The sequence below is a fragment of the Populus alba genome, chromosome 1 (assembly GCF_005239225.2).
Source record: "Populus alba chromosome 1, ASM523922v2, whole genome shotgun sequence".
NCBI classification, from domain to species: Eukaryota; Viridiplantae; Streptophyta; class Magnoliopsida; order Malpighiales; family Salicaceae; genus Populus; species Populus alba.
This window is the reverse complement of record NC_133284.1, coordinates 6,614,614-6,640,973: the sequence shown is the minus strand read 5'-3', so window position 1 is coordinate 6,640,973 and position 26,360 is coordinate 6,614,614. Positions and strand designations below refer to the sequence as shown.

Sequence of the window (26,360 nt, the reverse complement as noted above, 5' to 3'; positions counted from 1 at the left end):
GACTATATATTTACTTTGTATTTTACATTGTGGTTGTCTTACTATAAATTTTATATTTTTACTATAATTTATTAGAGAGCAATATAAAATTATTATTGAGACCTCATCTAATAATTTAATTTTTTTTATTTTAGATGATTATTTGATATGGTATCGAAGTATTATTAATTAAATGATTATAAATTTAATTCTCACAATTCTCATTCTAATTAATAAAAATCAAGCGGATAATATATATATATATATATGTAAATTTTTAAATTTAAATGATTTTTATTTGAAAATATACATTAGAAAGTAATATAAAACTATTATCAAGAATTCAAAAATTATTATTAAGAACTTAATTAATAATTTGAACTTTTAAGTTATGATAAAAATTTGAGGATGAACATAAAAAAAAAAGGATAGATGTTAAAAATTTAAATTAATTTTAAATATTTTTATAAAACTTTTTGGAATGCAATTACAAACTACAACTATGAAAAATACTGCAACTACTCGTTCATAAAAAAAACAATTAAAAAAAAATTATAATCACTAGCAAAAAGAGAGATCTATGTATCTGGGATCACCATTGGAGCAAACTATCACAGCCTTTTTGAAACAGACGACAGTTTCTCATATCATATCATAGCAGCGAGAGAAAGGGAAAGAAATGACTAAAAATCTGAAGGGAAGATATTACTATCCAAAAAAACCAGGAAGAATTTATCGAGGAAAATCCCAATAATCAAGCTCCCTTATATCTAAAACTCACAACTATTTTTAATTTTATGCATGATGACTGGACAGCTTTTCTAAAAGTCTGACGTGGACGACAATCACCGAGGCAGTGATGGGAAACTAAAGAAAAATAAAAAAAATATGGAAAATCTGAATGTTTTTAATTCTTTAAGTTATTAGATAAAATTTCAAAAATAAAATTTATATTATTTTTTAATATATTTTTTAAATAAAAATTTTTTAGACTTGAAACTTACATAAATTCATATTATTTTATAATAAATAAAAATAATAAAATTTAATTTATAATTACTTGATCATTAAAATTTTAATATCATATTAAAAAATCATCTTAACTTATTAAATAAAATTTCAAAATATAATTTATATTATTATTTTATAATTTTCTTCTATTTCTTCATCAGAGTTTATAAGAAATAAGAATCTTATAATGAATTTATCCATCCTTTTTCTGGTTTTTGGGTAACCGAGAATAGATAAGATAAATAAAAATAGTAAAATGTTATTTTATTATTATTATTATTATTATTATAATCATCATCATCATCATCATCATCATCATCATCATCATCATCATCATCATCATCATCATCATCATCATCATCATCATCATCATCATCATGTATTAAATTTTCCTAATTCAATCTTAATTAGGATAATTTAAAAATATTAAGAAACATGACAAAACACGAGATTATATAAAAAAAAATCTCAATTTTAAAAATAAATTAAAAAAGCACAGGCAGTATAGTAATTTTAATCTGAGGCCACTACGGTGCAATAGCCTATTCGTCTGCCTATTATGTGCATAACGCACGCGCAATCCCATAAGGAAAATAAAGAGAGAGAGAAAGGGTGTGGGCACGTCGGTACACTGCAGGAAAAGCCTTTCTCCTTCTCCATATAATAGCAATCTTGAAAAGAAAAGCTTCCTGCTGTTCATCAAGAGGAGGAGGAGGAGGAGGAGGGAAAACCAGAGGAGCGAAAGCCTCAGCTGTAACCCAACAATAAATCCTCAGTAGTCTGTTATAGAGAGAAAATACTCCGTTTTTTTCTCATCTCTAGGCGGCCGAGAGCAAATAGCAATGGCAATGTACAAGCCTATTAAAGGGCAAGAGGAAGGCAGTGGAAATAGAGACAAGTCCCTGAAAAGTAACGATGAAGGTGTTCATGTGGATGATGATGAAGTTGTGGATGAAAACAAATCTTTCATCCTCCCTACTCATTCAAGGCAGCAACACGATGTACAACGACAGAAACAACAACGTCTTGTTTCTCTTGATGTTTTTCGTGGTCTCACTGTTGCGGTAATGTTTCCAGTCACCTTCTCCATTTTCATTTTTGATAATTTCTTACAACTTTATTTGTTCTTGCTTTGATGTTAAGCTTCTCTTATTGGAAAACCCATTTCGTGTTGCTCATGCATCAGACATTAACACATCTTGCGGTCTGTTTCTGTCAAGTCAATTAGACCATTCTTCTGACTCCTATTTCGCCATTGATGACCTGTTGTCCTTGCTTCTGAACCTAAAGAAAAGGACCACCACTCGCTAATATATTTCACACTCCCCGAAAAAAGAAAAACCAGAAAAGATATTGAGATATCTTAAATACAGATTTAGAAATCATGATGGATGATTCAGATGATTCCCCCTCCCCCCCCCCAGTGATTTGCCCGAAATTTATTTCTTGCCATATATAACTTCTTTTTACTTGCCTGCATTTAATTCCATCTTTAATATCCAAATAGAAAATGTATTTGGCATTATATTTTTGCTTTCATGTGTAATTTTTTAAATTAAATTAAATTTAGAAAATCTCATCATTCTGATTTTGAGTGTAATAAAAACTCACTCTCTATAAACAATACAAAAATAAATGTGGTCAGCACATTGATTTATTATATTACAAAAAAACTAATATTAAAACTAGTTTTTCTAAATAATCATTTATTCATCTTTTTTTAACTTTTGAAAAAATAAAATAAAGAAGAGATGGTAATATAAAAAATAAAATAAATTGAATTTATATATTTTTTTATAAATATATGAATTCAATTTATTTACTAATAAAATTTAAACGGAGTACAAAACACAAAATGATGAGTATGGTTACATGAATTTTTTTAAAACTATATTTCACTTTGAAATAAATTAAAATATATATTTTTTAGATTTTTTTTAACGTTAACATATTAAAATCATAAAAATATATTAATTTAATATTTTTAAAATAAAATTACTTTTAAAACGTACCTTAAAACAGTTGAAAACACAACGCCAGGACATAATCTATAAATACAGACAGGCGTTGTATGTAGTACCTATATGCTAGCAGTAATTATTTACAGTGAGCGAGTGATAATGGAGATTTATTTTTCTTGCCAGATTGATAGCTGGAAAAATGGTATTCGTGTGTAACTGTACACCCAATAAATAAATATACAGAATCCAACTATCCATCAGTTATATTTACTGAGCAATAAACAGTCAAGTTTCAGTGCATTTACATCTGTACTACTTTTATTATGAAGGGGGAGGTAAGTGTCATAGGTAGATAATTGTCTTAGACCCATTATAGAGTTCTGTCGCAACAGTCAAGTCTTGCCAATGGAGGACAGCTTGCCTGTGCTGTATACTGTATGATTCAGCTCGAGCCCTTCTTGAATGCTAAAGTAAGCCTATTGGCAGTAGAAATGACGCATCAGCCAGAACGTATCCCACTCCACTCAATTAGGCAACCATTTTTCCTCTTTATCGTTCTCTAGATACTAATAACAAATCAGAATAAAAGGAGGGTAAATGGATGTCCTGGTCTAATGTAAAAAATAACAGTGATGACATGCTTTAAGGACCGTAGCAAAGTGTTGACGAGATTTATAGAACAACCATTGATGTCCAGGATTTATTGTAAAGGAGCTTCAATGTACCAGTTCAAAAAAAAAAAGAAAAAGAAAAAAGCTTCAATGATGTAGGTAGATATTAAATTCTCCCGAAGTGGACTTTAAGTGGGTTGCACTTGGGTTTTAACCAAGTAATGAAGATTGGAGTTGGTTTAGTTGTAGCAAATTGATGATTTCTGTTCCATTTTGGCATAAAAATGACCAGGTAAACAATGGCTTACAACAGTTTCCTCTCTAATGGAACTCTGCTGTCTATATATTGTGAATTGAAGGATCATAGTTTTATGCTTTCTCACTCATGATCAATGCAGCTAATGATACTTGTGGATGATGCTGGTGGAGTTCTGCCTGCTATTAATCATTCACCATGGAATGGCTTAACACTTGCAGATGTTGTCATGCCATTTTTCCTATTCATTGTCGGTGTTTCGCTTGGACTCACATACAAGGTATCCGCGACTGGGAAATTTATTGTTTTTATGTTAGCATTCAAGCACTTGCAACATTACACTCATGCCATGATAACAATAACGAGCGCTGTTATTTTAATTTTATTTATGGGCAGCCTAAACGTATTGTGAAATCATGTTACTCGTAGATATCTAATGGTTCCCTTTCAGATGCTACTTCATCCAGCATTTCCACCAGTGTTGTCAAAAGGCGCTCACTTAAGCGCTATAGAGGCGAGGCTATAATGCTTTTATTAACCTCAGGCGAGAAATTTCAATGAAGCGTTGCCTAGGCGAGCGCCTCGTGCATTTTATAGGCTTAGCACTTTTTAGTGCCTTTTGCCTTTGACAATGCTGTTATTTCTTTAAATTATTGCATTTTGTTTTAAGGGTGAAAAATATAATTTTATATGACTATGTTATTGGTATTTTATATATTTTTTAATTTTTTAATAATCTAATCTTAATTGGGAAGATATGTATTTTAGATTTATACATATATATATTTTTTTCATATATAGCATGTCATCTTGGTTCATTTGGGCGAGTGCCTAGGGTATTTTACAAGCTTGGCACCTTTTACTTTTTTAGTGTATCTTGCCTTTGACAACACTGATTTCTACCACTACTGATGCTCTCATCCCTAACTGCATATTTTGTTTTCTACAGAAATTGTCATGCAAAGCTGTTGCAACTAGAAAAGCGATACTCCGGACGCTTAAACTTCTAATCATAGGTCTTTTTCTTCAAGGTCATCTTCAAGAACTTCAACTTTTAGATTATGTATTATAATCGAAACTCTTTCGCTATGTTCTGCCATATTTTATGTAAGTATTGTTTTCAAAAGGGAAGAGAATTGTGTGAAAAGGGTAAAAAAAAGCAAGAAGAAAGAAATGCTGCCATATTTTTTCAATTTATCCCATGGAAACAGAGTCTTCTGGCAGGTTATTCTGGAAAACACACCTTTATGTGGTTCTTAAACATTTATTATCTCTCCTTTCCAGGTGGCTTTTTACATGGTCTGAATGATCTAACTTATGGGGTTGATATGACACAGATAAGATGTATGGGTATCTTGCAGGTATTCTTTTTAACTTTCCTGATCATTTCTTATATCATCTACATGCGTTAAAGGGTTTAGTCTGGGCAGGGAATTGTTTTTTGTCAAATTGGATTGGCTCTACGTAATCCCTTGTTTTTTTCCCCAGAGAATAGCAATAGGATATTTAGTAGGTGCAATGTGTGAGATTTGGCTAAAAGGTGGTAGTCATGCTACTTCAGGATTATCCATGCTGAGGAAATATCAGTTTCAATGGTGAGTACTTTTCTCAGTGTCGCATCACACAATCATCTGCTTTGTCACTTCAATTCATGCTGCAGCAACCTACAATAAACCTGCCATGTCACTGTGCTTGTTGATTTATAAATTGAGCCAATTTGAAGTCTTTCCCCTGCTGTAAACCTGGTAATTGTGAAATTGAGTTTTGCTCTACAAGCTAGATGAATTTATTCAAAGAAACGAGAGAAATATTGTGAGATCATGCCCATGTAGCTCTGTTGTCTTAGAACTCAGTCTGTGGTTTAATTCTTTTTTCTAAAAAATGAAACTTCTTTGAGAAGAAATATGCCACATTTGAAGAGAGACAGGAGGGGGTGTGGGGAGGTGTTAAGAATCACTAATTTTACACTGCAGCATTTACTAGAAACATCGCTTCCGCTGGCATTTTAATATAACTCACATGTATTTTACCAGGAGACTATAGGTTATACCTTAAATCTGTCATGGAAACATCAAATTACATGGAAAGTTTGTCCATTATTATGAGTGAAGTATCTTGCACGTCTTTTAAGTACCTTTTAGTTGATAGCCCTTGGCAGCCTTTATTTATTCATTTGTCCCAGAAATAAATTTATGTTTGCGTGGATGCTTTTCCTTTTGTTGCTGTCAGAGAAACTTCTTAACTTGTTGGGCAACTCTCTGTCAGGGCTGCAGTTTTGATGCTTGTTACCATATATCTTTCCTTGTTATATGGTTTGCATGTTCCTGACTGGGAGTATCAGATTCCAGTTGCTGCCTCTTCTTCCACCCCTAAGATATTTCCTGTGAGCTTCTTATTTCCTTGCAATCTTTAGTAATGCTAAAGTAGGAAATTTATAAAAAAATGATAGCTCAGTGACTGATGATTTATTTTTGCTTGAAGGTGAAATGTGGGGTAAGGGGCGACACAGGACCTGCGTGTAATGCTGATGGAATGATTGACCGTACAATCTTGGGAATTCAACACCTGTATAGAAAGCCTATTTATGCACGAACTAAGGTAATTTCACCTCCGAGTGTCAGTTTTTGTTTCATTTTGGTACTTCTAAGAATGGTTCCTTGTTATTTCGGTTTTTACTATTCATTTATTATTAATGCAGATACTAATAATAGTTAATTTCCTACCACAGCCATGTAGTATCAATTCCCCTGGTTATGGCCCGCTACCTCCAGATGCTCCTTCATGGTGTCAGGCCCCTTTTGATCCTGAAGGACTCCTGAGGTTTGTTTTTGTTTCCTTGTGCCTTTCGTAAAGATCATCTTTTATGTGATACATCAGTATGTTTAAGCCTATGGGGATGACTCAATGTGTGCTTAATTTTACGGGCTCCCTGTGTGATCTTTGTACTTTGTCCTTGTAGCTCAGTAATGGCCATCGTCACCTGCCTGGTTGGTTTGCACTACGGGCACATCATTGTCCATTTCAAGGTGACATATTCTACCTGATCAAAGATTTTAATCTTTTAATTACATCAGTTTCCTTTGTTCAACTAATTTTTTCCCCTGCCACTTTCAGGAACACAAGGATAGAACCCTTCACTGGATGGTCCCATCCACTTGTTTTCTAGTCTTGGGTCTGGTTTTGGATTTGCTTGGTAAGAAGTTTATTTGCAGTTAACTTGTATTTGAATTTCATAGAGGTAGCATTACTGCTAGTACTGATTTATGGTTTCATTTTCCTACCCCTAGGAATGCATGTTAACAAGGCTCTTTACACATTCAGTTACATGTGTGTCACTGCTGGTGCTGCCGGCATTGTATTTACTGGAATCTACTTACTGGTAGGATATTTTATCACCTTTTACTGAAGATAAGTTTTTTATGATTATCATATTTATTTACTGGCATTGTATATTTGCTATTTGGCTATTTGCTATTTGGCTAGATCGTCAATTCATGTCTCATTCATTTTGTTTCTTTTCCTCTCTCTATCTACAAAGGAACCAGCCAAGTTTGTTGTAGGATAATAAGTGATGATTGAACGGGCTTTCCCTGCAGGTTGATGTGTGTGGATTCAGGTGGCCGATGTTGGTGCTAGAGTGGATGGGAATGCATGCTTTGTTGATTTTTATCCTTGCAACCAGCAATGTCTTGCCGGTGGTCCTGCAGGGATTTTATTGGAAGCAGCCTGGAAACAACATTGTAATTATTCCCTTTCTGTGGTCGGAAATTCTCTGTTTATGTGTTTGGTTTCTTCATTTGCAATATTGCAAGCTGACAAACTTCTATCTTTGGCAGCTTAGGTTCGTTGGAATTGGAAGATGAAAGGATAGCAGACTAGATGGTTTACATCTTGACCACGCTAGTTTACTTTCCAGTGCATTCTCCTGGAGAACTTGCTCGATACATTGTTCATCTCCAGTTGTAAAAAAATGATAGAGAATGTCAGCACAAGGTCTTTCTACTATTCGAAGCAGAAACATGTTCCTCCATCTCTCCCCTCGTATTTTAGGAGCTTTTTTAGTGATTCATTCAGGTTTTTTTTGTTTGTCTTGTGACAATTCTGATACGCAGCCTTATATAATGGGAGCTTTGAGATCATAAATTCGTTTTCATATTTACGACAGTCAATATTATTAACTGAAGATAAATGCCAAGAAAACATAATTGCTGTTCGGCAAACTGGCCTATCCCTGTTACAGATAAGGAAACAAATTCTCAAGAGGAGCCAACCTCATTTGTTGTCGAAGTAAATGAGATACAGGATAAAGAAAGTTATAAATCCATCCGTTTATTCATATATGATGCGATGAAACAAAACAAAAAAATAAAATAAAAGAACTGTTTCAGATAGTTGGGCGAAGCAAAGTCGCAATCCAAGGCTGTTAAAGGGAAAGAAATACAGACATTGCAAACAGTGGGATTCATAGTTTTCTGGGGGGCCAGCGTTTAGGAATGCGAGGAGGAGGAGGAGGAGGAGTTGGAAGGGGAGGGGGTGCAGCGGAACCCGTAGGAGAAAAGGGTAATCTCTTGTAATTAGAATTGTAGTAAGGTAGTATAGAATATACAGTGTTAGCACCAGTGAGGGCAAAGAGGATGAAAACAACAATAACAGACAAAAGAGCCCAAGGATTTCTGAAATAGGTGTGAATGAGATTGGCACGCCACTCATTCCAGGGCATCTGGCAATAGGCATTGACCTGCATGCGCACAACTTCAAGGCTGCTGTCTGGGTCCAACGCAATGTCCTTGGAGAGAGACTTGAACAGTTCAGCAACTGCCATGTCACTTCCAATAGCATTCTGGATGATTCCTCTTGAGTGTAGGAGGGCAACGTCCCTCTCATTATCAATGATGCTGTCCATGAAGAAGACATACGATGTTACCTCATTGCCTGCACCAACGTGGAGGCGCTCAAAGGCAATCAAATTCAGAAAGGTTGCCTCCGTGGCATCATCCACCACAATGACAGGAAGCTCAAGTACCCATCCACGGAATGAGATGCCTCTCAGGCTCTTGGTTTTGCCTTTCTTAAACTGGATTCCAGCTTCATTAATCGCTGTCGCTGATCGGATAATATCATTGGCATCATTAAGAAGTCCCCCCAGTACCCTGGGGATACGCATTTTCCAGGCGGGATCTTCCTGAATCAGGCTCTTCCTGTACAAATCCAATACATGCAAGCTTTTATCCAGCTTGGAGACGGGTGCGTTGGGGTAGCAGAAATTGAGCACGAGCTGGTTGACAAACTCTTCGTCCTGTGCGAAAGTAGAATTTTTCATAATGACAAATTGTAAAAAGGACCATCAATACAACATCAAACAAAAGATGGACGTACCTGAGCTCCGTCACTTTCAAGAGCAACCAGCTTGTAAAGAACAAGCATTGGCAGTTGATTTTCAAGCAACAACATATCACGCCGGATATACGGTGCAATGTGGAGCCTCCCGTGGCTGCTAAAAATGGGATCATTGGCAGCATAGCCATCCAATGAATGTGTAGCAAGGCGTATAATTTCCAACATGAAACAACCGTCAAGAATCATCAGTTGCAGAAATTTGTTCTTGTCATCTTTCCATGGCTCACCAAGCATATCATATGAGTCTTTTAAAACCTGGATTTCTTCATTTAAAGATTTAACGACTGCCTGTAGACGTCTTCCACCTCTGTTTAAATAATATGTGAGCGCTCGTTGCTTGTGCTCCTCCATTGGCTTCAGATGATCTTCACCATGATGGTACGGACCAAAGGAGACTGTCTGAGGCATGTAGGCAGTCTCGTTGAGGGCCGTAACAGAGGCAGGTATTTTGTAGATTGAACGTTTGTCCCAGAGAACGTTCTGCAGAGAAGTATCTGCCAAGCTCTGAAGTTCTTCTGTAACTTCAATGAGCAGCTGCTTTTCGTCGTCCATTGCTTCAAATTGCTCAACATGCAGTTTTTAGCACAGATGAGAAGAAGTGATGCAAGGCGGTCTCATTTCCGTCCACTTATATATTCCAAGAGGTAAATATATCGCAAGCATCCACTTTCTTGCCTACTTCATTTCTTCACAAACACCAAAAAAAAAAAGTAGCATAAATTCCTTCGATTAGATAAGGGCATTGTTTAAGCTAAAGAGATACGGTTCCAATTTCCAACTGCCATGTGAAAAACCCCTTGTGACCAGTAGCCCCACCTCTTCCACCTTAACTGAAATACATTCCTTTCTTCCAATAGGTGAACGCTGCAGTATCAAGCAACTCACTAGTCGTTATTGATACTTTCCCTCCTTCGAGGGCCTGGCATATATCTGTTGGGTTAAACAAAAAGTAAAGAACCTAGAAGCAATAGAGAGAAATGATTCAAAAAAAAAAAAAAAAAAAAAACCCGAATAAAACAAAGCTTAACAAAATAGATTACGTTTTATCCATTTTAGATTCCCCACAATATATATTTGATAGTCACTAGTCAGTTCAAGCAGCTATGCATAATCCATGAAAAATGTAGAGAAGCTTGTGCACATGCATAAGGAATTCGAAGGGAACATAAATTCTTATAAATCACCAGTAGTACCAAGCACCACTCTATCATTTGGTAACAGAAGGAAATAAAAGCTCAAGAAGTATAGGAGGATTCTCCGGTTATCACTTTACACACAGGCTAGCCTTTTGAAAAGAATTTTGAACTTTCTATGATTCATAGAGTAACCGAGAGGAAAAGTAGTGGCTAATGCCCCCTGCCACTGCTAGGCTAAATCTTCTAGGTTGAAAATTAAGAAGCTATTCGTCTGGTGCAAATGAGGCAACTCTTATTGCATAGATATATAAATGCTAACATTTGTACGGATAGCACGGTGATTAGCAGTTAGAACAATTGTTGTTGAAAACTCAAAGGAATATGACACTGAATATTTCATTTTTCCAACTACTGTAGTTACTCTATTGAGAAGGGTGAGATTCTGAGTCCAAATTCCATTCTTGGAAAATATACGAATAACCAAAATGAAAATCACTGGTAGAGCAGCAAAACCCTTTCTTGAGTGGGAAACAGGAATGCATCTCTTAGAACAATAGCAGAGAATCATCAGATTCTAGCACATTATATAAGCTGACACGAGGTCAATCCTCTTGCAAAATGACAAGCACTGTTTTATTAGTGAAACTAAGCAGTGGCCCAAATATTATAGCCCCAATAAAAGGTTCGTCGGAGCTTGGCATGAAATTACAACAAAATGTCAGATTATATAAAGATGACAAAAGCGCGCTGCCAAAAACCAGTAGACGGAGCATACGTTTCCGGGATACCAGCAGCAACAGGAGAGGAGGTTGATCCCAAAGAGCTAGAAACTGGGAAACCGATTGAACACAATGGCAATCAACGGCCATGCAAAGTTAGGTAGAGCGTACGAGGAAAAGTGGGAGGAGGAATAGGGGGTGGTGACGAAACCATAGGAGAGGGTGATGGAGATCCTTCTTCATAGAATTCTATTAGACTATATACCGTCTGCGCAATTGTGAGCGCAAAAAGGATGAGTGCAGCAACAAGAGATAGAATGGCCCATGGATTTCTGAAATACGTTTGGATAAGATTGGCGTGCCAGGCATTCCAAGGCTCCTTGCAGTAGGCATTGACCTGCCTGTTCACCAATTCTAGGCTGCTGTCCGGGTCCAATGCAATGTCCTTGGAAAGAGAGTTGAACAGTTTAGCAACAGCTTTGTCACTTCCAATAGCGTTCTGGATGATCCCTCTTGAGTGCAGGAGAGCAACATCCCTCTCATTGTCGATGATGTTGTCCATGAAGAAGACATAAGATGTGACCTCGTTTCCTGCACCGACATGGAAGCGCTCAAAGGCCATCAAATTCAAAAATAGCGTCTCAGTTACATCATCCACCACGATGACAGGGAGCTCAAGGACCCCATGGTGGAAGGAAATTTCTTTCAGGCTTCTAGTTTTACTTTTCTTGAACTGGATTCCAGTTTCATTGATCTCTGTTGCAGATCGGACAATATCATCGGCATCTTTATGCAGTCCACCCCATACTCTGCGTTGACGCCTTTTCCTGTTGGCGTCTTCCCGAAGGAGGCTCTTCCTGTATAAATCCCAATACATGCAAGCATTTACCCCACGTTGAGACACTCGCGTTGGGGTGACAAAAGGTGAGGACGAGCTTGTTGACGAACTCTTCATTCTGCGTAAAAGTAAAAAAATTATGGTGAACAACATAAACAAGAGATGTCGTGATTTTGTAATTCAATTAGGAGGATATATACCTTTTCCCCATCGCTTTCAGTAGCAACCAGCTTGTATAGAACAAGCATTGGTAACTGATTTTCAACAATCAACATGTCACGCCTGATAAATGGCGCCACGTAGACCCTTCCATGAATGCTAAAAACTGGATCATCAGCAGCATAGTCATTCGATGGTTGAATAGCAAGGCGCATTATTTCCAACATGAAACAGCCATCAAGAACCATCAGTTGCAGAAATTTGCCCGTATCATCATTCCATGATTTATCAAGCTGATCGTACGAATCCTTTAAATCCTGCACCACTTCATTTAAAGATAGGAGAAATAGCTCTAGAGATTTTCCAGATCTCCTTAGAAAAAAATAAAGAGCTCGGTGTTTGTGCTCCTCCATTGGCTTTAGCTGATCGTCGTAGGAATGGTAGGGCCCAAAGGACACTGTTTGGGGCCTGTAGGCTGCCCTGTTCAGGGCTGTGACAGAGGCAGGTACCTTGTAGATTGATCTTTTGTTCCATAGGATATTCTGCATCGAAGCATCCGCCTTAGTCTGAAGTTCCTCTGTAACATCAATCAGCAATTGCATTTCCTCCATTTATTCTTCAAGTCGCTAAACAGTTTTGATCACAGTGATTAAAAGAAGGAATGCAAAATACGTGCTTGATTTATCTCGCCATATCTTTTAAAAGAAGGAATTGCAAGACTATTCTTTCAAGCATCCAAGCTTAGTTTATCTGTCTTCATTGCTTCCCAGACAAGGAAATATTGATTTCTCAGTGTCAGTGCTGTTGTAATTAAGACTCTCACGTTGCCGCAGATTTATAAAATCTGTTTAATACCTTAATTTGAAGTTAATGAAATTAAAATAAATCAACATCAATTGAAAATGAATTTTAAGTAGTAGGCTTAAATTTAAGATTTAAAGAGCATATATAGAAAAACCCTTTTGATAAAAGAAGGCATAAAACTGCTTTCAGTAGTTAATGGCGGTTTGAGATCTAATGAGCTAGGATTCCCACAGAAAAACCCCTGTAAAGGCTACTATACAAGGTTCCATCTCTGCTACCTTCACTCGAAAAGAGATGACATGAACATTCTTTCTTGTAAATCGCAAAAGTTGATTCATGAGAACAAGTATGGAATCAATACTGTCGCCCTTTCTAGACAGAATATTTATCTTTTTTTTTTTTATAACCCGGGGTGTCCGGCTCAGCTTTCGCGCACCACAACTAATTTCCGGGTTCACTGAACATCTTGCAAGCCCAGTAAGCAGGTAAGACACCGCAGGGATGACAGGATACACAATATGAATATTTATCTTTTTTTTTTTAATTTAATGTAGATGTTCGGGTTCGGATAGTTTCCGCGCATCTAACTAGAAAATGACGAGAGAGAGAGAGAGAGAGAGAGAGGGGGGCTAGCAGCCAGTTTCACAGTGAGGAGCTTGCAATAGTTTATTCAGTCTTCATTGCTTCGCGAACAAGAAAAGTGATTCTCTGTGTAACTTCCCATTTCTGATGTAGCTTAGCTTGTAGATACTGACAGCTCTAAGCAGTGGAGTGATGATCTAGTAAAAAGAGAGAAAGATTCGAACAAAAAGAATGCTCAAGCAATCTATGTAATTATTATTAATTTGAAAGTTATTTGAAAGTATAGTGGTGATTATATTTTTTAATTTTTTTTATTTAAAAAATATATTAAAATAATATTTTTTTATTTTTTAAAATTATTTTTTGATTAATAACACATCAAAATAATTTAAAAACATAAAAAACCTAATTTCAAATAAAACATTTAAATTATTTAAAAAATATTGTTTGGAACACAATCCCAAATAAACGCTTGATTATAATTAATTTAATTTTGGTATTATTATTATTTAAAATTATTGTAATTTTAAACATTAATATTTTGTAAAACTTATCATAGAATCATGATCAATTTTGAAGGAATAGAAAAAATCAATAAAAAATTTAATATAATTAAATTAAAAGATTATAAATTATCATTTTTTTTTTATCTGGATCATTCTTTCTTCCATGTGTTAATCTACAGTTAGTGTTGATATTTATTTTATTTTATTTTAAAATAAGAGTATTTTTCCAGTGTCATTTGCATGAGGTTTTTTTAAAATTTATCCGTCTTAGATCATTCAATTTATCAAGCCTTAATTATTATCATGAAACCTGTCAATGAATTATTATTTTTATGTAAGTTTGCATGAAGAATAATTATTTTTTTTACAACAACAATTATTTCTATACTAATTTTTTGAGAAGAAAATAGAATTTTGTAAATTTGCATGAAGAATCATTATTTTTTTACAACTATTATTTCTGTATTGATTTCTGAAAAAAAAAAAGAGTTAAAATATTAGAAAGTAATAATCATCTTTTTTTTGTGAGGTTGTATGAGAGAAACGTAAAAAAAACATTAATTATTTTTGAAAACCAACAAAAAACAAAAGAAAAACAAAAACTATAAATCCTTATTATTTAGACCCCTTTGTTTTTCTATTGAATGTTAATCTATTTTGAGTCATTTTGTAATATATATTATATCATCTTAGATTATTAATTATAAATTATCAAACCTCTACTATTGTTAAAACACTTGAAAATTAATCATTAAGTTCTTACAAGATGATGGAGAATAAACATTTTTACAAAAATTATATTTTTATACTAATTTTTTTAAATAAAAAAAATATAAAAGTTATTAAAATAATCATCATTTTCTTATGAGGTTTTATGAAAAACACACAAACAAAAAACCATTAATTATTTGAAAAAAAAATGGTTAAAATAGTAGATAATGGAAAAAGGAAAAGAAAAAAAAAAACAAGAAGAAAGATGGTTTGATGAGGGCTGGTTATAACCATGACTTGAAAAAAATAAGAGACTTTGTGTCTACAATGACGTTGTATATAATTCAAAAATCTTCCCTACAATTAAATTGCATCCTCATGTAAGAAAAGAAAAACAAATACCTAAGTGAATTATTTCTTATTAAATAAAAACTTATTAATATTAATATCAATAATTTGTGGTCAATTGTAATCAAAAGCAATTTCTTTCTTTATAAGTCAGAATTCAACAAGTTTCTTTCTCTCTTTAAAAATAGAGATTAAAAAAAACTAAAAGTTTGGTATTATATTGAATTTATAACAACTAAAGAGACGGGGACCACCTAAAAGATAATGAACTAATTAAAATAACTTGTCAAATGAAATTTGAGGTTGCTATTTTTTTTTTCCACTTAATTTGATTCTATGTTTTTTAAATTCTAACACTTTCTTTAAAAAAAAAACAATTAGGCACTAATTTCACTTGAAAAGAGTTCAATTATACAAAAAATATATATATAATTCATGGACAAATTGAAATTTTTTTATAATGACTGTCGTCCTAATTCTACCAGGAGAGTGCACAGTACTCATTTAATAGTTAAAACAACCTAATTAATTGCTTAGTTGTTATATTAGTATATATATATATTACCTGAAGATAAATGCATTATTATGGCTGATGTTATTATTCTCATGTATGCCAAGAAAACATAATTGCTGTTCGGCAAACTGGTCCATCGTTGTTTCAGATAGGGAATTTGTGTTTAAGATAACTTAGTAGGAGTTGCAGCTAAATTATACCAATCAGACTTCTACTATTTTTTTGAGAAGGAATCTGTTTAAAACATTGATAGATAATTCTTAGACTGAGAAAAACAAGGAACTCAATAACTTCCAGGATCTAGAGAAACACACAATTAAAAAGACCCTTGACTCGTATTTAAAATAATAATTTAAACTCAAGACACTGGAAAATTACAAATACGGCTGTTAAACACATCTACATCTGTGGTGCCGGTGATTGTGGTGTGATGGTTTTGGGGGATGCATAGGAGCAGTGAGAGGAGGCGGAGTTGGAGTTGGAAGGGGAGGCGGTGCAGCGAAAACCATAGGAGGCAGAGGGTCTGTCGGGCGAGCGATTTGATTTGTAGTAAGGTATTATAGAATATGTAGTCTGAGCACCACCGTAGGAGGGCAACGAGGATGAGTGCAGCAATGACACACAAAATGGTCCATGGATTTCTGAAATAGGTGTGAATGAGATTGGCACGACACTCATTCCAGGGCATCTTGCAGAAGGAAGCATTGGGGGCCTGCATGCGCACAACCTTCAAGGCGCTGCTGGTGTGGGACCAACGCAATGTCCCTGGAGAGAGAGTTGAACAGTTGAGAAAACTGCCATATTGCTGACTTCAATAGCATTCTGGATGATTTCCTCTTGAGCGATAGTGGAGGGCAAAGTCCCTCTCATTACGAATGATGCTGTCCATGAAGGAGACATAGGATGTTACCTCGTTGCCTGCACCAACGTGGAGGCGCTCAAAGGCAATCAAATTCAGAAAGGCTACCTCGGTGGCACCATCCACCACAACGACAGGAAGCTCAAGTTACCCTCTACGGAATGAGATGCCTCTCAGGCTCTTGGTTTTACCTTTCTTGAACTGGATTCCAACATCATTAATCCCTGTCGTGATCGGTGAAAAATATCCCACTGACTAAACATTAAGAAGCCCCCCCCTTTACCCTGGGGAGACGCATTTTCCAGGCGGGATCTTCCTGAATCAGGCTCTTCCTGACAAATCCCAATACATGCAAGCTTTTCGATCAGCTTGGAGACGAGTGCGTGTATATTTGGGGTAGCTAGAAACTGAGCTGTACGTGAGCTCGTTGACAAACTCTTCGTCCTGGGCTATGAAAGTAGAAGTTTTCATACTGACAAATTGTATTATGTTAGATGTAAAAGGACCACCAATTACAAAATCAAACAAGAGATGGATGTACCTGAGCCCTCCGTCACTTTCAAGAGCAATACCAGCTATTGTAAAGAACAAGCATGTCGATGGGGGCAGTTGATTTTCAAGCAAAAACATATTCTACCCGGATAGCTTGGTGCAATGTTAGAGCCTCCCGTGGCTGCTAAAAATGGTATCATGGCTTTGCTATAGCCATCTATATTGAATGTATGTAGCAAGGGCGTAATAATTTTCCAACATGAAACAAACCGCTCAAGAATCATTTCTAGTCGCAGAAATGTTTCTTTGTCCATCTTTCCATGGCTCACCAAGCATATCATATGAGTCTCTTTTAAAACCTGGATTTCTTCATTTAAAGTCAACGACTGACCTTTTGTTAAGACGTCTTCCAGATCTATTTTAAATAATATCTGAGCGCTCTTTCGTTGCTTGTGCTCCGTCCATTGGCTTCAGATGATCTTCACCATTGATTGGTACGGACCAAAGGAGACTGCTGAGGCGGATGTAGGCAGTCTTGTTGAGGGGCCGTAACAGAGGCAGGTATTTTGTAAATTTGAACGTTTGTCCCAGAGAACATTCTGCAGAGAAGTAATCTGCCAAGTTTTATGAGTTCTTCTGCTAAATTGAATGAGCTCCTGGTTTTTCGTCCTCCATTGCTTCAAATGCTCTCAACATGCAGTTTTTAACACAGTGATGACAGAAGTGATGCAAGGCGTTCTCATTTCCGTCCTCTTTATATAAGAAACATTCCAAGAGGTACATATATCGCGAGCATCCAATTTCTTGTCGACTTCATTTCTTTCACAAAATCACAAAAAAAAAAAAAAAAGTAGCATAAATTCCGCCTTCGATTAAGATGAAGGGCATTTGTTGAAGCTAAAGAGATACGGTTTCCAATTTCCATACTGCCATTGTGAAAAACGCCTTGTGACCAGTAAGCCCCACCTCTTCGACCTTAACTGAAATACATTCCTTTCTTCCAATAGGTGAATGCTCCAATTATTAAGCAAACTCATTAGCTTTTATGACTAAGGTAAAGGATAAGGAGTTCGAATCTTGCCATTTCAATTTTATTTGATTAAAATTAAACATAAAGTAATGTGGACATATAAAAGTTCAACCGAAAAGGTTTTTTACTCGAGGAAGTATGTTAAAAAATTATATATAATTATAGTCTGAAACCTCATTTAATAGCTTAAGCTTTTAAAATTATTAATATAATTTTTTGATAATTTATTGGGGTTACATAAAAAGTTAAAACCAAGAAGCAATAGAGAGATTATTAAAAAAAAACAACAACTTATGTTTTTATCCATTTTTAATTCTCTTATAAGTATATATTTTTAGTAGTCAGTTCAAGCAGGTGTGTATAATCCATGAAACATGTAGAGGTGGTTGTGCACATGGAAGGAATTCGAAGGGAACATTTTAAATTTGTAAAAATCGAAATTTCACTAGAAGTACCAAGCCACAACTTTATCATTGTTGGTAACATATGTGATAAGCATCAACATGTTTTTTTATTTTATTATTTTTGTCTAAAAATCCTATGTTCTAAAAAAGACCAACAAAAGGTGAAGACTTAATACCTCTAGGCTCAGCTATACACCTAACCTAAGTACATGTGGGTCTGGAAAACCATCAAAAACAACATCCCTGAGCTCAAACATCTGGTGGTGTCCAGATAATAAATGTAAAATTTAAAAATCTTTTATAGGCTTCATACTAGTAGCAAGACTATTTTATAATCCTTAACATGAAATGTTAAGGACCTAGGATAGTCTTTTCTCTACACTCCTAGGCATATAAAAGTCTATCTTGTTCAAATCATCATTAATGTTGATTAAGGTATATTCCTATCAATATTAATGTTGTATGATAATAATGTATAAAACCTCATACAAAATCCTTTGTATTTCCTTACATAAATTAATGTCGAAGTAAGAGTTATTTCTATCAACATTAATGTTAATGTAAAGATTATATTTTTTTCTCGTCTTGTGTGTGTTTTTCAAGAGGAAAATGACCCTCCACTCGATCAAACAAAAATAAAAAAAGTTTGGGCGGTTTTATAAATATCCTTTGGAACTATCCAGATAATAAGGTTCAGATCTTTTATATCCTTTAGTGTGTATTTTATATTCTTAAAACATTTTATCGATCATGCATAAATAAAAACAAACACTTATGTTCTTGAATTAAAAGCTTATTCCTTTATTTATTGCAATCTCTTATAAAAAGTAATTGACTTTACCATTGGAGGACCCTTAAAAAATCCAACAAAACATGACTGCTTTTTACTATAGTGTCAAGATTTTTATCTAAACTAATTATCAATTTCTTCAAAACTTTTGAAGGCATGGATTATGGAACTGTGAGCATATGACCATCCTTTATCCAAAACACTCAAGATTCTCATCTCTATCGAACATGCAGTGGAATTTAGGACATCATTAATTGGCATTATCCGTGAGAAACTGATCAAAAAGCCATCGATTGTTTTTTTCAGAAATTAGTTTATTTGACATCCCTAATTACCATAAAAAAAAAATAATAATTAAGTCAACTTATGGAATGAGAGACCCACATAGATCTCACTGCCCAAACTATTGGTATAATCTTCTCTATCACAACCTCAACAACTCTTCAATAAGGATTAAGAAAGGTTATGCAATAATTTGATTGCTCTATGTCAGAGTATGATTTTAGCTCATTCATTCCCTAATTAACCTCTTTTAATTTTTTCTAAAGTTATTGTCTCTCTTAAAAGAGTTATCTCGCTTGGGAGACCTCTAATTATAAATTTTCTTTAGAGAAAACAACAGGACCATTAAGTAAATACATTTGCCATGTCCACCTCAATATGGTTCTCTTTGGTCTACTCACTTTAAACAAGCTTCTGTTTTGGTAAGATCATATAGTATTTTTTTTATAAAGCTCTTCCTTTACTCCACTTATTCAAGGCTTTAAAATCCATAGGCTCGATAATTTTTCAACCTTAGGCCTTCTCTTATTAAAACCTTTTAAGGCGAGGGGTTGTCAATGTTTGTGTGGACTTGTTATCCGTCCTTTCTGTGACTTTAAAAAAGTACAGTTTGGTAGAACTTTTTTTAGCTGGGATACTTGTGTTGAACCGCGTTCACTAACTTTGGTACAAGCGGTCATCAAAGCTTGTAATAAAGCCTGACTCCCAAATTATTATACCATGCACATACTAACCCCCTAAAGGTTATGAGGAGGATCTTTTCACATAAACATAACTATCTTAGATGGGCCCAATTCCAACCTATCTCCATACATTTTGCACGTGTTTCATGGTTTTTATCTTAGTAGAAATATAACCATTAGGTATACATGAGTAAACATTATAAATTACGTCACTCATTTTGATAAGGAAGAGTTTTAAATTGATGGGGGTAAGTGTAGACATTTCCGTTGCATATACTCTCCTACAAGCTGCTTTCCACTATTATGTTTATAGGTTTTTAGCATGGAACAACGAGATCAATAGCTTGCCTCCATCATTGTGATGGGGCAAATAGGTGTCTAAAATACTCATTATATGCATAAAGCATTGTCACACCCGACATCGCGGCGGCCCACAAAATTAATTCTCTCGATTATGGAAAAAAGAACAAGTTTCTGGCATCCGGTTCTTTTAAGGGAAAATATCTTGTTTAAGGAGTCGCCACCTAGTATCATGGTCACTAGGAACCCTAACTGGTCAACAGAGATTCTATGGTTCGGGACTAGTTACGTAAAAAGAAAGATATTATCACCCCTTAAACGTCCTGCCTAAGGCAGGCTGCATTGCTAGTTTCGTCTTAAATTGCTAAATGTTAATTAGTTTATGCTATGAAAATTTTCTTATAATATTCCTGACTCTGGCGCCAGTGAATATTCGAGCTCGAATAATTCCAACTCTGGCGTTGGTAAAAATTCGTAGCTACAACAAAAATTAGATCAATATATTTTATTCCCTACTCTAGCGCCGATAATTAAATTAAAACAAAAATTATTTTTAAGCATGCACATATTTTATTTTTTTCTAGTTAAATAAAATAAAAAATACAACGAATAAAAATAATATAAATTTAGACCGATATTTTTATTCCTGACTCTGGCGTCAGTGAATAAACCAGTAAATTTACATTATTTTTATTCATGCATACACATTTTTTAATTTTTTCTATTTTTTAATTTTTTCTGTTTTTTCTATTTTTTCTATTTTTTGGGCTGGGCCCAGCTCAGCCCACATGGGCTGGGCTCGACCCAGCCCAGCCCAGCCCAGCCGGTCACTGGCCCAAGCCGGTCACTGGCCCAAGCCGGTGATCAGGCTGGGCTGAGCAACACGCGTGCGCTAACGCACGCGTGTTGCTTCGGTGTGCAAGTGAATTAAAATTCACTTGCACATAGCCAATGCTAATTAAATTAACAAAGAAGCAAAGGGTTACTTACCTGGTGCTGGAGACCGAAGACGCTTGCAGTGCTGATGGGAGACGATGGGAGGTTAATGTTTGGTCTCTGTGTCTCCTGCTTGCGTTTTCCTTTTGCTTCCCCTGTCTTTCTGTTTTGAACTTCTCCCCTCGCTTTTTAACTTTGCTCGTCGCCCCGGTTGTTGAGAATGGAAGACGAAGACGATGATTGAAAAACTGGTTGGCCGACACTACCGCTTCTCCTCTGCTCCTTCTTCAGCTTTCCTTTGCTTCTGTGTTCACCGATTGCTTTCGTGTTCCAATAGCTTCTGAGATGCTGAAGGAACTAAGAAGATGATGAAGACGCTGGCTGGATTTATTTTGACTGATTTATGGGTTGTTCCGTTTTTTTTTTACAGAACAAAGACAATGGTTGCTCCTCTGCTTTTTGCTCCTCTTTTTTGTGAATTTGTTTCTCTGGATTTCTGCTCTGGGTATTTTTCTTCTGTTTTCTGGGTTTCGGTTTTTTCTTCAGTTTCTCCTGGGTCTTTTTTTCCTCCCCCCTTTCCGCGCTCAGTCGTTCCATGGCTTTTATAGCCAGAGAAAACAATGTCGTTTTCTTCCATTCATAAAGTGTGATAATTGCAGGAGGTAATGGCTGTGCGGCGGTGGGTGTCCGTTTTCGGGTCGGGGGAGGAAGATGAACAGTAACGGGAAACGGTGTCGTTTTGGTATTCACAGCTATATGCATTTCGGCCCTTGAATTTTGGAAAGTTTTGTAATTAAGCCCCTGGATAAATTGTAATTGGACCCCTGCATTTCGGCGCCTTTTACAAGTTAGTCTTTATACTTTAATCTGCTGCAATTGTGCCCCCAATTAATCCAAACTTTGGTAATTCTTCAATTAAGTCCCTGATTTCATTAATTAAATTAATTCCGAGCCAATTAAGTCCAAAAACTTATCAATTCTCCAATTAAACCTTGATTAGATTAATTAAATTAAATTTTCAAGCTTAATTAAGTCTCAAAACTTATCAATCTCTAATTAAACCTTTAATTGGATTAATTAAATTAATTTCAAGCTTAATTAAGTCTCAAAACTTATCATTCTTCCATTAAAACTCTTGATTGGATGAATTAAATTAATTCCAAGCTTAATTAAGTCTAAAAATTTTATCAATTCTTCAATTAAACCCTTAATTGGATTAAAACAAATTAATTCCAAACTTAATTAGATTTAATTCCAAAGTTTAATTAAACCCTAAAACTTCCAATCATGTTGCCCTTAGCCCAAGTTTTAATTCATTCTTTATTTATTTCATTTTACTTGTTTTTTTCATCATTTTTATTATTTTTTTTATCATCATTTTTTTATCGTTTTTTTAGTAAATAAAATAATAATAATAATTAAAATAAAAATGGTCAAAATTGGGTTATGACAAGCATCATGACGACGTTAACACTCTTTGGAAGGGGCTACCAATGAGGCTGAAAACTGTCATCATTTCATTCTACCCATACTCCTTTAGGTAGTGTAACTGTTTACAAACCCTAGATGTAACCTGTTGATATGGAGGTGTAAATGAGGGTGTTGTCACAGATGTTAAGACTTTCTGAGGTGGTAAAGTATGATTTGGCCTTTGAGTTGCAAATATAGCTTAGGTAGGGAGTTACACTTGGTTGACAAACTATTGAAAGGTTGGCTAGGCAGAAGAGTATGTTGTGGCAGGGAGGTATGTTACATATTCTATTTGAGGTGTGTTTTGATTGTCTACCATTGATGATTATTAGGGATATCAATAAACCTGTAGAGCAATTAATGCCTTTTTGATAGTTTTTTGTCGTGGTGTTAATTGATGATGTCCCAGAATCCGATACGGTAAAAAATGAGATTATTTGATGTTTGCAAGGGATTAATCATATGCTCATATCAATATTCCTCTCTTAATAGCGTAAGGAGATTATAATTAATGGTAAAAGTCCTAACACCTACAAAACAATCCATTTTGGTGGGATTTAGAAACCTTATGATGATGAAGTCAATGACTTTTAAATAAAGGATTTTGATAAATAAAATAAAGAGTTTAAAATTCCAAGAACAAAGGTGTTTGTTATTGTTTTGGTAAGATAAATGCTCTAATAATTAAGATATGAATGCTTAAGAGTAGAAATTTATGAACCTTTTATTTGGATGGTTCAGGGACTAATAATCTTTGAACCTTGTTGTTTTGATAGAGTAGAGGGGTTGGATTCATTTTATCCCGATGACTTCAATGAGAGATAAAAATTCCTTACATATTATTAGTGAAAGACAAATATCCCATGCAGATCATTAATGGGATAAGAATATGATAGGCTCTTATGAGACCTTTTATGCACCTATAGATGTGGGAAAATGATTATTTCTGACATAAATAATTCATTTTAGCAATTTTAAAAATAAATAAATAGGGCCTTATGGTCCTAACATGGATCTATAACAACCTTCATATCAATGGGGTTTGACATATAGTCAAGCCCAAGGGAGATAAGTCTGGTAGCTTGACAAACCCTTATTTTCTTGGGCTTCGCACGTGGCTAAATCCATGTATATTAAGTATGAAAGTTCGTCAAACCGTCGTTTACTTGGGCTTAACACATGGTAAAATCTAAGTATGTTAGTTTTGAAATCTCGCCACACTCACATTGACTTGGGCTCAACACATGGCCAAACCCAAATATATTAAGTTTGAAAACTCACCGGACCCACATTCACTTAGGTATTGCACATGGCCGAATTCAAGTATGTTGGGTTTGCAGTTCGCCAAGCCAACATTCATTTGGGCTCGGCACATTATAGAACCCAAGTTGGGTTTGATAGCTTGTCAGACTCATGTTCGCTTGGGTTATTATCTTGTTATGGTTTTTTAAGATTTTTTATTGAGTAAAAGATATTAAATCATCACCAATACTATACTTTTTTTCCTTTCTTTTTTTTTCGAGCAACTTACAACTACTATACCGAGGGCTTATAGACCAATGTTTTGATGAATACAAGAAATTTAATCAATAAAGAAATGGAGAGAACAAAACTCCGTGAGCATAGTAGCCCCATCGTCCCGCAATGAGGAGCATAGCAATAAAATATGTGGTAGTCAAGCTTAGAAACAATGTGTGAAATGAAAAGGCTAGAAAGACTAATGCTCCATATCACCTTAACTATATGAACTCGAAAAAAATACCTAAACCAAAGTAGATGCTTTCTGTTTAATGCTATTTTATTTTATTTTAGCACCCAGGTTAGGGAAGTTTGACCTAGACCGGTAATTAAGCCCACGCGTCCCAGTGTATAGATCTTTTTCAACTTGAGCTAACTATTTATTTATTTGTGTGTGTATAAAATCACAAAGTTAAAGATAATATCGGGATTGGAATAAGCATAATTAAAGCTTGCAGTTTTTTCCCTTCAGTTTATCAGTTTAAATTTATTTATTTAATAAATACTTAAAAGAAAATTCTATTTTAGTCTTAATAAATAGTATAAATATTATCTATTATAATCTTTAGAAAAAACTAAATAATATCACGTTATAGAAAGAAAGGATAAACGTTTAGAAATCTTTTACTTATTTTCTTTTAAATCAGTTTCAAAATCACAAATAAAAAACATTTAAATTTCATTACTTTTTGCACTATTTTTTTCTGTATGGAAATCTAAAAAAAAAAACTTGAGATGGAAGCCATTTTATTACTCAAGGTTTTTAACCCAAGATTTTTTCTTCGTTAAGAGTTATTCTACTACAATTAAAATGTCAATATGCTATCTAATATTTTTTAAATAGACGTCTACGAACTTAAAAAACTCAAAATACTAAAATTTTACTTATAATAATTTAGGATAGAGGAGAGTTCCTTTAAGACTTTTATCCATATTTATTTTTAATCACTATAAAATTAAGTCAAATATATGTCTAAAGCGAACCCGCAGTAATGCAAGGGCCATATGCTTGTGCTTCTCTATAATGACAATTACATGTACCATATTCATTCTTGTTTATCAATATGCCACAGGGTTTTAATCACAAATATTTATTATTATTATCAAACCCATCTCGTAGGCTAATCTTAAAATATTCTGATTGTCTAGCTAATATTTTAATTAAACTATGTAAAAATTAATTCATTTAATTAACTTAATTTACTTATTCAATCTAAGAACAATCAATTTAATCAATCAAGAAAAAAATAAATAAACAAAAAAAACTTCTTGCCTAACTTGGCCAATCTGGACGTAATTGAACCAAACCAATAAAAAAATAAATGATAATGAAATTAAAAATTTTAAAAAATAAAAATGATAGGAAAACCAACTTCTTGCCTAACTAGCCCTCATGTAAAAATCAAGTAGATGTAATCCATTCAACTTGATAGGTTCAAAAAAACAATTCAGATAACTGTTAAAAAATCCAAAATTGAAAAAATAATGAGATTGAAAAGAACAAAAAAAAAAGGGATCGGATTGAAAAGAGAGAAATGTTTTCCAAGTACTTTAGTTGTATCAGGTGAAAAAAAGCAATTTCTCGACAACACATACTTTTCTGAACGGCACGTTATATCAGTCCCACTCATATTCATAGCCTTGATCAATGTACCGAAAATCCTTGATCTAGAGAATCAGAAACGAAGTCCCTTGTTGAATGAAGATGCAATGTTATTGTCACATGTTGCTCTTGTTCTACTGAGAAAACACATTATTGTTATGCAGACACTTTTCATGAATTTACAACTCAGAAAAATCTCAGCTTGACGCCAATTTTACTATATGAGAAATGAATCAAATGTAAAACATAAAAAGAAGCGGATTATGAAAAAGTTTCATCATTAAAATCCACATCTCGAGACGTAACCAAACAAATAATACAGATAGCATCGATTTCCCATAAGAAATCGGGTAAACAACTAATAAATCAAGCAGAAGTGCAGTAGCGACCACTGATCAAGAAGAGAATTTAGGATTAGCCACGGAAATGTTGGGATTCGTCGTTTTATTCACTGGAATACT

General features: G+C 34.6%; 3 protein-coding genes across 3 annotated transcripts; 1 reads left to right on the top strand and 2 right to left on the bottom strand.

Annotated features, from left to right (window-relative positions):
* The first annotated feature begins 1,551 nt into the window (after nucleotides 1-1,551).
* On the top strand, nucleotides 1,552-8,003 carry LOC118042045 (uncharacterized). The gene is made up of 13 exons (XM_035049587.2): nucleotides 1,552-2,054; nucleotides 3,961-4,098; nucleotides 4,768-4,849; nucleotides 5,103-5,179; nucleotides 5,307-5,413; nucleotides 6,084-6,201; nucleotides 6,300-6,416; nucleotides 6,547-6,638; nucleotides 6,778-6,844; nucleotides 6,933-7,011; nucleotides 7,106-7,197; nucleotides 7,415-7,558; nucleotides 7,655-8,003. Exons 1-13 carry the CDS (start codon nucleotides 1,833-1,835, stop codon nucleotides 7,679-7,681), a joined length of 1,362 nt encoding a protein of 453 aa, XP_034905478.1. The 5' UTR covers nucleotides 1,552-1,832; the 3' UTR covers nucleotides 7,682-8,003.
* A 176-nt stretch (nucleotides 8,004-8,179) lies between these two features.
* On the bottom strand, nucleotides 8,180-10,016 carry LOC140955764 (UPF0481 protein At3g47200-like). Its single transcript, XM_073410306.1, has 2 exons — nucleotides 9,195-10,016; nucleotides 8,180-9,114 (listed from the first exon to the last, which is right to left on the bottom strand). The coding sequence occupies exons 1-2, from the start codon at nucleotides 9,765-9,767 to the stop codon at nucleotides 8,281-8,283; spliced, it is 1,407 nt and encodes a 468-aa protein (XP_073266407.1). The 5' UTR covers nucleotides 9,768-10,016; the 3' UTR covers nucleotides 8,180-8,280.
* A 363-nt stretch (nucleotides 10,017-10,379) lies between these two features.
* LOC118042974 (UPF0481 protein At3g47200) lies at nucleotides 10,380-12,767 on the bottom strand. Its single transcript, XM_073408309.1, has 2 exons — nucleotides 12,109-12,767; nucleotides 10,380-12,026 (listed from the first exon to the last, which is right to left on the bottom strand). Exons 1-2 carry the CDS (start codon nucleotides 12,117-12,119, stop codon nucleotides 11,210-11,212), a joined length of 828 nt encoding a protein of 275 aa, XP_073264410.1. The 5' UTR covers nucleotides 12,120-12,767; the 3' UTR covers nucleotides 10,380-11,209.
* Between the last annotated feature and the right edge of the window lie 13,593 nt (nucleotides 12,768-26,360).